We start from the raw sequence: 15,439 nt of genomic DNA on the forward strand, positions 1-15,439 counted from the left end.
ATTTATTACAATGAAAGGAAACCACACTTGTGTTCTTAAATCGTGGTTGAAATAGACAATAATTAGGAGATATAGTCTATTTTAATACTTCGGGAGGTTTAAATAATTTGATTTGAACCTCTGTTGAAGTCTAGTCACTTCTGATGATGCCAATACCGGGAAAAAAGATCTATATAATTTGTGGCTTTTAAGTATAAATCATGTGGGATTAGGATTAATGCGTGCTATGATAGCAGCTGGCCTAAATATTTATTGTGCAGGCCAGAGAGGGTTCCAGGAGACTGTGGTTGTTTATCATGGGATGATAAAATAATTCATAAGTTGCTCAATGATGTTATTGTTTTATTCCCTTTAATTTTGAGAATAACATTTCAGTCTTCACTATCATCCTTTAATGGTACCAGAATAAAACCTCTGCTGTGAAATGGACCCAGTGGTGAGTTCATCACCTCAGGACTCGTCCTGTCAAGACATGTTGTGCTAGTGAAGCGCGCAAAGACAGATTTCACTCTGGCACTTACACTCGTTCAGTAGGTTTAAGTCTCTAGAGAGCAGATTAGTTATTGACTGACCAGGTTTATCTCTGCCTAATGGATCACAGGTCAGACTGTATATAGATGTGTTTTCTGAGAAACGGGGAGTGGATGGCATGGCATGTCTGAGGATTAAGGTCATGAGTGGAGACTTTGACTCCACAGATTGGCGTAGCGTCAAACATAGCGTCATTGCTCAACCTCATTACTTCTCGAGCCCCATTTCTACAACAAAAGTGTGAATATTTAGAAATATTGAATTGAATCCATGGTGATGAGCACAGAGCAGAATGAATGGTGCTGTGTTCGAGGTCACACTGCCATTTCAGTGGACGATTACGACTCACTGGCCCAGTGACTGAAAATAGACCTCTAAATCAACTGACTCAGGGTGGGGTGGGGTGGTGGCTTGGCAGAAAGCCTGCCAGAGATCAGCGCCTGAATCAGCGAAAGCTTCCTACATCTCTTGGAAGCAACAGCAAACTTTCGCTTTTCACAGATGCGCATGAAGAAGCGACAGAAATCACCCGTTTAGACGACTTTATTGGTTCTTTAGCCAAAGACAAAAAAAAATCTCCAGAGTATACAAGTGTGGACTTCTGTCATAGTAATCAAGTCAGAACAACAAAACTATCAAAGTAAACAGTCGAGCAGTGTACATACGTAAAAATAGAGCTCTGAAAAATTCATGTGTGGAAACCTTTGTAACAGCATGTAGTCAGGATAAACAGTATCAACAACCTGAAAACATGCAGAAAAGTCTCAATCCCAACACCGGCGTAGCAGAAAAAGAGGAAAAACAGGTTTAAAAGGATGTACAATATGGTTTTGGTAAAAACAAAAAAAACAAACAAAAAAAACAAACAGAAATGACTCTTTGGTGTTTCACGAAAATTAAAACCTAATCCCACAGGACTGCCTATTTAGGTGATCACCTGAAGTGCTCTGGGTCTGGATCTGAAGTGCAGGAAAACGGACACATTTGGTAAGACTCGAGCATAAAACATCTACAACACGAAACTCCTGATCGGGCACAAAAAGCCTCCTTTCAAACCAGCGTTCAACCGGTGCTGACGGGACTGGTCGATAAGTCACCAGCTCCAGTTTGTGCCCATCAGCTGGGATCGGGACATTTGAGGGACCTCTCAAAAACACCAGGCACAAAAACAGAGGGATCGATTCAAATATAATAATATATACTTTCAACCAAAGTAGGTTGATTGATCGTACAACAATCATTTAGCTTGTGATCAATGAATTTGATCAAATGGGGGCCCCTTTTAAGCTCGTCAATATTTCAATATGACTGTGCGGGGGGTTCGTTCCATCACAGCATCAACAGAGTAATGGAATGATGCTTTAGCATACATCATGAAGACATGAAAACACAGGTTTTAATGAGAAATTCAACACATCAAGCATTCGACGGTCTACCAGGATGCAAAGCTCAAACGTATTGACCCATAATTCCCTGATTGCTGCCTGCTTGGAAAACCTCTGTGACTAAAGTGTCGAAGGAAAGATTGACGGCGTCAGAGGTCAGATATGCTGAACTGGGTTCCCCTGGGGGCTGATGAAAAGACACCTGTGGGTTAGTGGTGGAGATCGGAGGGAGGGCGTTCAGAGGCAGTGTGGCGGTCACTCCTCGTCCGAGCTGCTGCTGTCCAGAGAGTAAACCATGAAGACCAGGTCAGGCCGTGCCGGCACCATGGGGTTACCTGGCTTCACCATCTCAAAGCCCACGTAGTGGAACGTCCTGATGATCGACACTGACAGGCAAACAAAGACAAGTTCCAACGTCACACGTCTGAATGTCTGCTAAACTGGTTTGACCCGTTTCCATCAATTGAGGATTAACTGGCCAACAGTGAGTCAGAAACATTATTTCACTCTATTCTACAATAATAGCACAACATTGTTTTAATGTTTAATTGCTTCTAAAATAAATGTTTGAGGAATAATAATAATTCGGTTTGTTTCTCGCTGTATGTGCAGAACATTTGGCTTGTTTACATGGAGTAATCTTTGCATTCTTCTGCTGTTTGGGTGTGTTCTGTACCAGCCTGGCGGCTCCAAGACTTTTGTTTTCGTTGATTTATTTCCAACACCAATCTGGAAATGCTCTCATATACAACCAAATAAAAGAATAAAGTTCCCGCATAATTTAAAGCAGATGTCTCACAGCCACATCTGTGAGACATCTGAAGTGTGTTTGAACGCAACCCGTTATTGACAAGGCCCGAGGATTTCTAATATTGTTCTGCAGCAACAATAACACGAGCACTTACGTCGGTCCTCTCTGCTTTTATGGAACCATAGGAACACATGGTTAACTTTGAGCTTTTCTTCTGCAAACCCAAGCAGAGCGGTCAGCCTGAGGACGAGAGAGAGAGACACAGAGAGACAGAGAGAGAGAGACACAGAGACACAGAGAGAGAGAAGGGGGTCGATGATGCACATGGATTTTCTGGTTTTTACATAAGTACTGCAACTTTACATAATAATGCAGCGGTGCGTCTGCAAAGTGGTCGATTGGCCACCACTGGTTAGTCTGCAGAGCACCAGACTAACCCTCATGTATTCTTACCCCTCCTTGCTCCCCTCTGCCAGCGTCCCGGCAGGGATCTCCAGGAAGAGGCTATCTTTTGATAGGACCGTTTCCCAGAAGGTCGAGCGGCTCTCGCTCAGCTGGTAGTGGAAGCGGAGAAAAGAGACGCTCCCGCTCACCGGAGTGGCCTGTGTCACGGTTAGTTTCTCATCCTGGATGTAACAGAACAAAGACCCGGATTTAACTTTATTTTGGAATTTTTGGGGGGTGGCTAGCTAACGTTGCCCTAAAATTCAGGCAGCTGTTAACAACACTGGCTTTGTTGTGCCTCACAAGACGCAAACAAGGAAATGAATAAAATGTTGACACACAGGAGGAAGTGGTTTCTGCTCCGCGTCACGAGCAGATGAAGTTTGAAGACGACCAGGACAGATAAAGACCTTGTAATGACAGTTGGGACCGATCAGTCGATCCTAAATCTCTAATCCCAGGACAGTTACATGTGCAAGGTACAAAATGTCACGTGCGTGCACGCTCGAATGCTGCCCAATACCGTACAGTGACTGTACAGTGAATTCCACAGAATGTAAATGGAATGATGAAACGTAACATTTTACTTTCTGTTTGTGCCATTTAAATGCTGAACGTGTGCTCTAACCGGAACCTACCAAGAGGAATCCAGGTGAATTAATCTGTCCTCCACGATGAGTAAAAAACAGATTAAGGGATATCTAAGGTCTAAAATAGTGATTTAGCCAAATGAGGGAGCACTTTGTTCCGGTATTTAGTGCAGAGAGAGTGTTAGCTGGAGGATAACGCTAAATCATTAACTTAAGTACCAAATGTAAACAGGATGCGCCTGCTAACTCTCCTTTATAAATGTTTGGTGTTTTACCTCAGGCAAGTCATACATAAAGGTTTCTGATCAATCAATTAATCATTATATGTGCATTCTGCTAAGCTAAAATGCTAAAGCACTGTACAGGATGGATGGTACAGATCCCAAAGCTTAAGAGGTGTTTTGATAGGTTGCGTTCCTCGTCACCTTGTGTAGTAGCACGCCGAGGGAGTGATCCCTGACTGTCCCTCGCCCACCCGGGATCTTCAGTTGTGGGTGAGGGGCATCAGGAGCACCACAGAGGCCCTGGAGACTGAGGGATGGAGCTGGACACCCGAGACCCCGCTAACCAGGAGCTGAAACGAGAGAAAAGAGAAAATTCAGTAGACTATTCCAGTACATCTGCACACCACCATCCAAAGTGCTAATTACATATTGTGGTGTAACAGTCATGCAACACAGTCGATGTAGATGATTTTTGTTTTCAGGCTCGAATAAATCTCTTAAGTAAATGAATTTTTATTTAAAAAGAAGGCTATTTCTATTGGTGTTGAAAGCAGTTTCTGATGGGGTGAGTGTAAAGTAGAAGGCATGACCCATAAATGAGCACATGACCTGTAAACACCTCTGCAAATAGCACAGGAGGCGCTGGATGACGCCCATCTTTGGCGTTTAGAGTTTCAATCGAGCACGTCGAGCCAGATGTGAACATGCAAGACGAGTAGAGAAAAAAGTGGCAGAGAAGGGCTGTTTTTTAAATATTTGATGCCGTGTTGCACACTGATTGATGCCCCTGAGGAGGGTCAAACGCGTTTCTATGAGAGTGCAGCTGTGCTTCCCCAGCAGACCGGGAAGGGTCACCTGGACAACCTGGTCTACACAGCTACAAAACAAAACAAAACAAAACAGGAGCTGAAAAACAAAGCTGGCTGTTCCAGGCCTGCTCCCATCACAGCTACGAATATGCTTTCTCTCTGACTTTTCAAACAGAAAACACTGTGCGTTAAAATAAAAAGAGTCCTGCTCATCAGCTAACAGGCAGAGGCACCCGCTATATTTTGGAATTCCGCTACAGAATTTAAATACGCGGTTGGCAGCGATCCCCGAAGCGCATTAGACACAGTTGTCCCACGAAAACAAAACTCAGAGACGGCTTCAATGTTTCAAGGATGCAGATGGAGGAAGAGATAAGTGCGCCAGCCAAGATGTCAAGACCTCTTTTTCCATCTTCCCCTTCCCAGACAGACAGGAGAGCCTGTCCTTGATAGAAATGCCAGCTTGTTTTGAAAGGCGACACCTCTCGTCCTCTGACATTTCACTGTACTCAGACCATCTCTCCTTGCACGATTGCGCCGCCCGGAGCGGCCCAATGGGTCGGGAGGTGACTCCAAAAACAGAATATGGGTTAGAAAGTGACCAATGAAAGACTAGAGTCGACGCCACGACAGCCGAGCGCGCGTCGTTGTCAAGTATAGAAATTTAAGGTCCAATAGTCAGACTCATCCTGATGAATTGGACAGAATATGTGGTGATTTATGTGGTAATAAGGGGAGTCCACATAAAATCCTGTAGCTTTGACCTCTGGAGCTGACATGTACATGCACTGGAATCAGCTTTTCACTAAACATTCAGGGTCAGCGTGCCGACAGAGGGCCGCTGACATTTTCACCGCCCTGATGCTGCGCCGCATTTCTCAAATAGTAAATAACAAAAGCAGGGCTAGGTGCGATGGCATCGGGCCTTTTCGAGACATCTACTAGCTAGGACAAGGAATTTCAAAAACACCACTAAACCTACAGGAAACAACATCAACATCCATCTATCAATCGATTCCTCTTCAACCCAGGTGGTAAACTGCCCAGCGCCACCGCCCTAAAGCTGGACGTTGCTGTTGGCTCTATGCTGATTCCTTAGCGATGGCTGGACTCAATGTAGCATCCAGCATCCATAGTCGCTCCCGCCACTGTTTATGTGTCATGAGTGTGCCATATTTTGTAATGTATTATATACATATTTTGATGTAAAAATCAGCAATTGTGTCGTTTCCTGTCCAGCTGCAAAGAGCAGGAAATGAAACAAATGCATAGGCGGAAGTATGTGACTAACAAGGAGGCATAATTTAACACAACAGTAAGACAATATTCTTGTTACAAAACTAGCTTTAGATTAATATCGTACAACTACAAAACAACAGAGTGTGACACTAATGCAGATCATGTTTCTACCACAATATTTATCTCTAAGTAAATGATGCTGGAGCATTGAGAAAACAATAACAATTATGATGATGTAGGTAGGAGGCGTTTTGTCCATGTGCATGTTATTGCTTTAGTATCTCATCTTTAGATACAGGCAGAAACTGGCTGGCTTGGGACACTCGTTTTGCTGTACCTGTTGTTGCATTACTAAAAAATGTTTGAATATATTTCACAGAAACCACCAACAGGTTCAACCAGTTAGCAGTGCCCTATATTTACACTCAGGTAGCTCAGGTGAGGTAATGCAGCTGTTTACTGCAGCTGCAGATACCGTGCAGGCACACACATATGCCCAATTGATGCTTAAATGAACTGGTGAAGGGGAGGTGGGTTATATAATCCCATGTAAATGTAGGCCAGCTCGTGCCTTCAGTTGACAGGACCATAACAGTCAGAGCTAATATAGTCACTGCGCTCTGGCTCCCAGCGTCAGTGGACGTCTGCAAGCCTCTCAGCATCAGAGAGATAATCTCTCAGTGACCGACAGTGTCTTTATGATGTCGAGTTATAAAACTCAAAGAGGACCAGAGTAAAACAACATCCAAGTAGTGAAATGCAACACTGCAAAAGGGACAATCGTTGCATTCAACAGAAAATAAAGCAGCAGTCGCCGCTTGACTGCATCAAGAAAAGCACACAATGTACAGTCGTGTTTCTAAGTTGTACAAATTAAGTGAAAACAGTGAAAGTAGGACTCAAAATATCCCCAAGTTAAGGAGAACAACTGGTGATTCTGGTGATTTAAGGGAGGAAACGTAATAATTAATATTCAAAAGAGGAAGAAACTGCCACAAAGAAAGGATGTTACAAAAACCTAAAAATAGCTCAAGTTCATAATAATTTCAATATTATTAAGAAATTACCACATTTGCTGACGATGAACAAAACTTTTAACAAGGTAAAATATTCAAAATAGCTTTCACCTTTGTATAAACTAGATAAAAGGCCATTGTTCGTAAACTACTTAAGAATAAATAGTAGTTTTATACTGTGAACCTGAGATCTTCCATTCGATAGATTAAAGAGTGGTGGGAAAAGGAACCTTGTATCCTGAATTCTAGATGTTCCATATTGTTACAAACGCCATTATAAGGTTTGTGATGAAAGAGATTGATTGGAAATCTTAAAGAGCCATAGATCATCCTGGTTTACACACCATGCAACGACTCTTTTGTGTCTCTGACTCGATCTTTGGAGACCGACATTATTCTGATGGCTTCCGTATGCATCGCTGTATCCAGAGAGAAGAAAGACGACGTGCACGACGCAGAATGTTTTCTAATAAGGACTCATCTTTTGCATCTCTCTCTGCATGTCGAAACAGAAAAGTCCTGCTTCCCTACCGTCTAAGATCAACCCTCCACAATGTCAAGGTATTTTAACGAGCAAAGCTCTGCAGATTCATAACGACTCCGACCCTGATCGTGACGTTAAAAGCAATATTCACGACATAAAGCAATAACAACCAAGGTGTTTTTTGTGAAAGATCGCTTGCATCCTCCTACCTTTTCCCGGTGTTCAACATTCTAGCTTCAGGGAAAAACGGATTTTCGGGTGTTTACTGACAATTAATGCAATTCTTATCCAGCAAAAACTCAACACGGAACGTCACCATCCGTGAACGGAGACAGAACTTTGGAAGAAAATGCCGTTGTTGTCAAAAGTCGTCCAACAGAGCAATAAAACTGTTCCGAAGACTTCTTTATAAAATTTTCCTCTCGGAAGCAGCTCGACAAAGTATTTATACAGGCAACAGGCATTGTGGGTAATCCAGACCCGGAAGTTCGAGTTTTACACGCTTTCCTCGGAAAGTAAACAAGCAAATGACCGTAAAAGTAACTTTGGTCTCTGTGTCTTTCACGTAGATTGGATGTTTTCACCGTTACAAAAATAAACCAAAAATAGAAAATCACATCATTTTTTTGTGAAAAGCCAAAGTGAGCCTAATTTATGGCTTTAAAAAATATTTAAAGCCATAAATTAGGTTCACTTTTTAGTTTAATAGAGAATTATTTACACACTCTTTTCAGTTCCCAGTTGTGGCCACTTGTTTTAGCTTTTGGTTTTTTTGTAAACATTTTAATAAATATTGAAGATCTTTATTATATTGTTTTCTTAAGATTCTATTCTGCGATATTGACTTGTCTATAAAATAAGTGTTCATTATGTAGCTATGAATACCACAGCTTTATTATTTTCTTTACTTAATATGACTCTTGCCTCAACGAAATTGTTTTACAGGCCACCTCTGTGTAAACCAGTAACCTCAAGTATTAGTTCATGTATGTCCTGACTTACTCTGTGTATTAAGCACACACAGCTACTCTGAATTTTGAGCCACTCATGCACCCAATCAGTCACACAATTAAGCTTTTTGAGGATCACAGTCCAAAACAATTCACAAAGGTCCAACTTTAGTCTCTCTTTGACCCTGACCTCTGACTGTTCTGGGGATCAGCACGCAACATCACAGAATCCTCTTTTCTGACTGTTTCTGTCTGTCCTCTACGGCTTTTAGCCAGGAGTCATCTTGAATTTAAACATAGAGATTGTTATGTAAGGAGGAATGGAAAAGGATCTCTGCCAAACAGATTACTGGATTAGTAACAAGATAGCACCCAGTGCAGCTACTTGATCCTGGCACATCACAGCATAAATGTTTCCAGTCTAGCTTGCTTGGGTGACCAGGGGACACCTGGGACTCTGTACCATCTGCCAGTCCATCACAGGCCAGCACCCTCATGATGTAACAGTGAGGGAGAGATCTGCATAAATGATTCAAAGCCCCATCAGGAGACAGGTTTTATATCTGAATCCATGATTCTATACTGTTGGTTCTATAGATTGTCCCCTCAGTCACTGGGAAAAAGGTGGGAAATCAGTTCATCACAGGACATAAAAGTAACATTGATACATAATTAATTTACAAGTATTTCCAAATACAGCATCAAGCTGTTGAATAGTCTTTAAATACAAGGTATTATATATAAATGGATACAGCCTCTGAGTCAACAAGTTAATTTATGAAAAAAAAAAGTATGAATGGTTTTCTCACATTATTGTCAATACAATGTACTCTGAAAGTCCAGTTACAACAACCTCTGTGAGTAGAAGAACAGATATTGATGGGGTCAGACCACATTTAAGACCCAGTTTTTTTCCAGTAATGCAAAGAATTCTGCTGAGCTATTGTTTCCCTGCACGGTTCTATGTGTGTTTAAAAACAGAGGGATCGCTCAGGTTTTCACATGACTGGCTTAAAAACAAGAGTTGAGAGGGAATGTGGTGGCGTTGTGCAAACGCTGAAGCATTCGCTGGTTAGGATGCTCCTTATCTGTTGCCTACATTATGTTCTATTTATATATTGAAGTTATCAGGGTCAACACCCAGGGTCACCGAGCAAGACGTAAAGGTGAGGGATGGACGGAGGAGAGAGAGTTTGGGAGGGAATGGCACCATGAAAGAGGTCACACACTTACGGAGGGCTAGGTTTGTGGATGGCCTTGAGAGTTAAAGGAAGGATTTTGAACTCATTCTGGAACTTAATCAGGAACCAGCGGGAGTGATGTGGTGGGTGGAAGATAAGTCAAACAGTTCACCTCTTCATTTCCTGACAAATCATGAGGGTGTCTTTGCAATGCTAATATGATACTTTAACATGATATCACATACTGCACTTCAGGACCACCTCTGTAAATGGATAAAAGTGTCCAATAAAGACTCCTCAAGCATAAAAAATATTTTACAGAAAAAGAGAACAAAAAGCTATATAATGAAGAAAGCAGGCCCCTTATCTTAACTCATTGCAGCAGCGAAAAGAAGCAGTCTGAACTTGTTCTCAGGCTCAGGTGATCACTAAAGGTCTTAGTTTCCAGGACAAACTGTCCCTCAGTTGCACTTTAGCGGCTCCTGTGTAGCATCAGGAGACACGTACGCGAGAGGCTCGCTGAAAAACAAATTATCTCACGTTTCAGTCCACCACCTCGATAGCCCGTCTCAACTGAGAGGAACACGGCTGACCTGGTATTTGGTGTTGTCTGTCGATCCCCTCACGCCAACGACGAAGGACCAGTGTGAAGCACGAGACACCGTATCCCTGCTTTGAGGATGAAATATTCAGCAGGTGCTCAATCTGAGTTACTGCTCAGAGCCTTTTCTAGCATAAAATGTGAGGCTGATTGACATAATTCTAAGCTTTCTGTAACATTCTGGCATTTCATCAGATAATACCAGACACCTTCATATCCATTTACATGTTATTTGTCCTCATGTGTCACAGAGGCGAATGGCTGCTGTTGGCTTTATTTTTTTTAAATCACCAAAATATCTTATATTCACACGTGCACATTGTGTCTTCGAAACACGTGTTTCATAGGATCCAGAACTGGGACCAGAACTTGTGTCTTCACGTGTCGTGCTTGTAGTTTAACCGTCTCCATTACAAAAGATCAGACGGGTGCACAATGAGGACGTTTGAGTTAGCTTGTGTGTGTGTGTGTGTGTGTGTGTGTGTGTGTGTGTGTGTGTGTGTGTGTGTGTGTGTGTGTGTGTGTGTGTGGAGCCCTGAAACTGAACCTAATGTCAGTTTATAAAGACAGTGAATCTTGGAGGCTGTTACCAGACCGCCGGTGGACGGATGATTGCTGTGGGTGAGGTCCTGGTTAACAATGGAGCCCAGTGAGAGCACAGGAAGGGACATTTGTCTGCTTTTGTTCCTCAGCAGCTTCTGAATTGTTTACATGCACATTAATACGTCACGCGGAGAAGAGGTTTAGCCTGTGGTGTCTAGTTTTTGTCTCCGTTCTCGGGTGTGGTTGAATTTTTCTGCGTTCTTCCACTTCCTCGTTTTATTTGTTATTGGATAAGTATCATGAGCTGCTCTGGTTTGAATAATGTAAGACAATAAAAAAAACAAAAAAAAGTGGATAGTTGACACATTGCATCATGAGGGTTAAAGAACTGATGTCTCAATGCAAAACATCTGCTTTAGTTATGACTGCAAAACTGCCCAGTTTTGTTCATTTTTGGCAGCACCTTCGGTATGAATGTGACACACCTGTGTCACCTCCTCAAAACCATGATGGCGAGAAATGTACGGGCACAAGAGGGTGATGTCTCAGCCGGCTCCAGACTGGAGATGCCTGAAGTGCTGACAGTCTATTCTAAAAGAAGCCTATCTCGCCTCGCAGTTCTGTGCTTACGTAAGTCCTGCTGTCCCATTTTCCTCCTCCATCCAGTACGTCTGTACACAGCAGACCTTCAGCTTCAGCCTGTATGTTGGCCCCATGAATATTTAATCCAAAATACATTTTCCAGTCTTAATTCACTTTTCTCTGTCTCTACTTATAATAAATAATAATAAAAACCTGATCCGTAGCCAGAGGAAGTACAGTAATATTAATATTTTATACTGTTACACAACTCCTTCATTGAGCCAGTTGGCATAGCCCGCCGCCGCCGCTATTACCAGGCTACGAGAGCCGAGCAGGAATGCAGCAGCACTTTTATTGTCTCTGGTGGAGCACTTATGAGTCCTCTGTGTTTTATCGTGTCCCCAAAAATACGTATCCAGACCGGGATGGAGAGTGACTTTAATTAACCGAGCACAAAACTCAGAGCACACAGAGCATCAAGGCCACCTGCTCCGCGCAGATAAAGCGGAAAGCTATCATCCCCTGTGATTTTGAGTTATTAACTATGTTTTAATCCGGTGATACAAAAGGCTCAAAAAAGGATAAACACTGATGCTTCATCGGAATATCGCAAGAAAAAAAAAACATGTTGTAGTGCTTCCTGGTTAGCTGGATGCTAACCAATTGAATTAAAACCTCAACATCTATTCCATGTCAGTTTGTTTGTCGTAAAACTAGTGTTTGACCTATTTTTAAATATTTATCTCTCAATTAGACTAAAGGGCCTTTAGTGTTTATTCTCTGTCATGATTATATGTAAAAATATGCACGTAAATATCCTTCGTGGGAAAGGTCAAAGTTTCCCCAAACATGAATATTTCTGCTACATTTTGAGTTTGATCTTCAGGCAGTGCTCCATTTAAAACCAGATGCGTCTTCCTGTTTGAGGAAGAAAGAATTCCTCATCTGAGATGATTAATTTCATCAGGCTTCTTTTTTCCTGTTTGTTGCCTTCTGCTCTGTTCTAATAAAACATAATCGGGCAACAATGCTTCCTGCCACTTTATTTCCATTTATGGGTAATTTGCTCCAGGGAAGAAGCGAAGCCCTCCACATATTCCCTCACTGTTAAGGACAACAGAAGCCAGGCAGAGGCGCTGGCCTGGCTGCACCTTCTTCCTGTTCTGAACAGTGAACAAGCAGTAAGTCTGCAGGAAGGGCAGGAGATCGTGGGAACCCGGCGTATCAGCCCGGCCACGTCCCGAGGAAAGCTCCTTCCAGAGAACGTGACCAGAGCAGAGGAGGGGTAAAGAAACCAAAGAGGAAACTGGAGAACAATGAAGAAGTGGATGTGACACCACTGCTGCTGTAGCGGCTCTGGGTGGGAACCCACCAGTCTGCAGGAGTCAGGGTCTATTTTCTAAAACTCATTGACAAAGACAAGGCCCAGTTCCCACACCGACCCTTCCCGTGCTGTCGCTCCGCTTGTGTGTTTATGCTGCTCTCGTCCAACCGCTTCCCCTCTGGATTGTGACCCGCACGTCGGTCTTTCCTGAGCTTTGTGGACGCACAGTCGCAGGAGTCCAGCGTTATCAAGCCTTAAAATGAATGTGTTTCTGTTGACCGTCCATCCATCCATCTGTCCATCCATCCATCCGTCATCCATCCATCCATCCATCCATCTATCCATCCATCCATCCATCCATCCATCCATCATCCATCCCTCCATCCATCCATCCACCCATTCATCCATCTATCCATCCACTCATCTATCCATCCATCCATCATCCATCCATCCATCCATCCATCCACCCGTCCGTCTGTCCATCCGTCTGTCTGTCTGTCCATCCACCAACCCGTCTGTCCGTCCGTCCATCTGTTCGTCTGTATGTCTGTCTGTCCATCTGTCCGTCCATCCATCCATCCATCATCCATCATCCATCCATCTGTCCATCCATCTATCATCCATCCACCCTCCATCCATCCACCCATCATCCATCCATCCATCATCCATCATCCATCCCTCCATCCATCCCTCCATCCATCCATCCATCCATCCATCCATCCATCCATCCATCCATCACTCCATCCATCCACCCATCATCCATCCATCCATCCCTCCATCCATCCACCCATCATCCATCCATCTATCCATCATCCATCCATCCATCCATCCATCATCCATCCATCATCCATCCATCCATCATCCATCCATCCATCATCCATCCATCATCCATCCATCCATCATCCATCCATCCATCCATCCATCCATCCGTCCATCCATCCATCATCCATCCATCCACTGGATGAAACACAGGACATGCACACACAGCAGAGGCAATTTTAATTACCGGTAGAATTACCCCCCTTTTACACACCAAAGGAGGTCAGAGACGTGGCCTTGACCCCTGACCCCTGCTGCCATCGCAATTCTGATGCACTTTATCAAGAGTTGTTGTGGAGGTTTGGCCTAAAGATGTCTTTCCAGAGTGTTTTCCTACCTCTCATGGAGAGATGAACAGATTAATCTAACGATGGATTAATGAAATTAAGATATTTTTATTGACCTGTACGCACAGAAAATGTGTATAAGGGTCAGGAGGGCAGGACACGGGCGATAGATCCTCGCACGGACGGAACGGATCCACTCTCTCTGTTGTGATTCTCCCCAGTGTTCTTTTAATCTGGGTGACAAAGCCTCCTGCAGGAAGCTATGCCAGATATGTCCGGCCTGCCGTGGCTTTTCCAGAAGAGCCGTTAAGTGAAGAATAACACTGTTTCACTGGACAATCCCCATTCGCCACAAACATGGCCAAAGCGAACAACAGGGGGTTTAAGCAAGCCTACAGTTGTGCCAACTCCAGGGAATTCCTTCCATACCTTCCTTCTGGTGAGTCACTGGATGCCTGAGTGAATCTGGGCAAAACAAGGACTGCAGATAGACAACAAAACCCGGAGTAAAGTCCAACAGTGTTCGCGGTTTCACGTCTTCCACAGCTGAAGTTCTGAAAAGGATTTTTTTTCTTTTAAAGACCAGATGTGTGTTCGCGGATTTGAATTTTCCTCATTAGATTTTTGTCTCAAATGATGTGTTTGTGACTGAAAAACCCTCTTTAGCGCACATGCTAGACCAAACTGTGTCTGACCTCTGCATGTCTAATCTGGGACAGAACCAGCTGAGGGAACAGTGGACGAGTTGGTTTAACATCTACAGTGCCAAAAAGTAAAGTATGCAAGTAAACACAGCCTAAAATAATAGCTGTACATATGCTCATCTTGTCAAAACATTTGAGATTATCTTCTGTCCACAGATGAGTTGACAAAATCAGAGGAGGTCGGTTATTTTTAGAAACCCCCACATTGTTCTCACGGCCTCTGACCACAACCGACCCAAACTTTAATGACACAAATAACTTAAATCTGATTAAAGCCCTATCCATTCCCATCAGGGGGTGACTAACTTTACAAAAATAAATATTACTTTCCTCCCCAGCTTCCCTGTATTTTTTGGACTGGGATCATTATAATGCAATTGCTGATATTAATGGTCTTCAGGGACAAAAGCTATTTTCTGCACAGCTTATTCACAATGCTTAAGTGTGTCAGTCTGAACCTGCGCGCTGCTTCTGTGTGAAAAGACACAGTGGAAACGATTGTTTTGTCTGATTATATGAATCTAAAAGGGAATGTGGTCAATCTTCATTTTCTTGTCAGGATAAAAAAAGATCCATCCTCACTGTAAAACCACTATGATATCAATCAATTTCATCTGAAAGGATAAACCCCAAAACAGACGAGTGTAACACAGTGAAAATCCAAAAATGCGCATTTTAATTCCACAGAAATCTGGCGCAACTTAACGCCTGAGTTTATCTATGGCGATGGCGCCCCCTGTCGGTCAGATACACACATGACGGGGTGGGTATTTTTATCAGAACTGAGCATTTTTCTTATATTTTGTTTTTTTATGTTTAAGAATCACATTATAATATTGATGTTGCATTAAATTTCATCAGCTGATTTATGAGGCTCTACCGTTCTGAGGATCTGTTATTAAAATTATCTAACCATGTGCTGTAGTTCATTTTTTCTTGGTAGAAATCCAGCTGACATTAAAAAAAATATACCCT

General features: G+C 42.9%; 1 protein-coding gene across 1 annotated transcript; it reads right to left on the reverse strand.

Moving 5' to 3' along the window:
• Positions 1–1,059: 1,059 nt before the first annotated feature.
• oaz2a (ornithine decarboxylase antizyme 2a) lies at positions 1,060–7,930 on the reverse strand. Its single transcript, XM_057053162.1, is given in 6 exon segments — positions 1,060–2,302; positions 2,822–2,907; positions 3,121–3,293; positions 4,127–4,207; positions 4,209–4,275; positions 7,683–7,930. Coding segments are annotated over 6 exon segments (558 nt in total). The 5' UTR covers positions 7,703–7,930; the 3' UTR covers positions 1,060–2,171.
• Positions 7,931–15,439: the final 7,509 nt, after the last annotated feature.

This window comes from Takifugu flavidus, chromosome 13 (genome assembly GCF_003711565.1).
Source record: "Takifugu flavidus isolate HTHZ2018 chromosome 13, ASM371156v2, whole genome shotgun sequence".
In the NCBI taxonomy this organism is placed as follows: domain Eukaryota; kingdom Metazoa; phylum Chordata; class Actinopteri; order Tetraodontiformes; family Tetraodontidae; genus Takifugu; species Takifugu flavidus.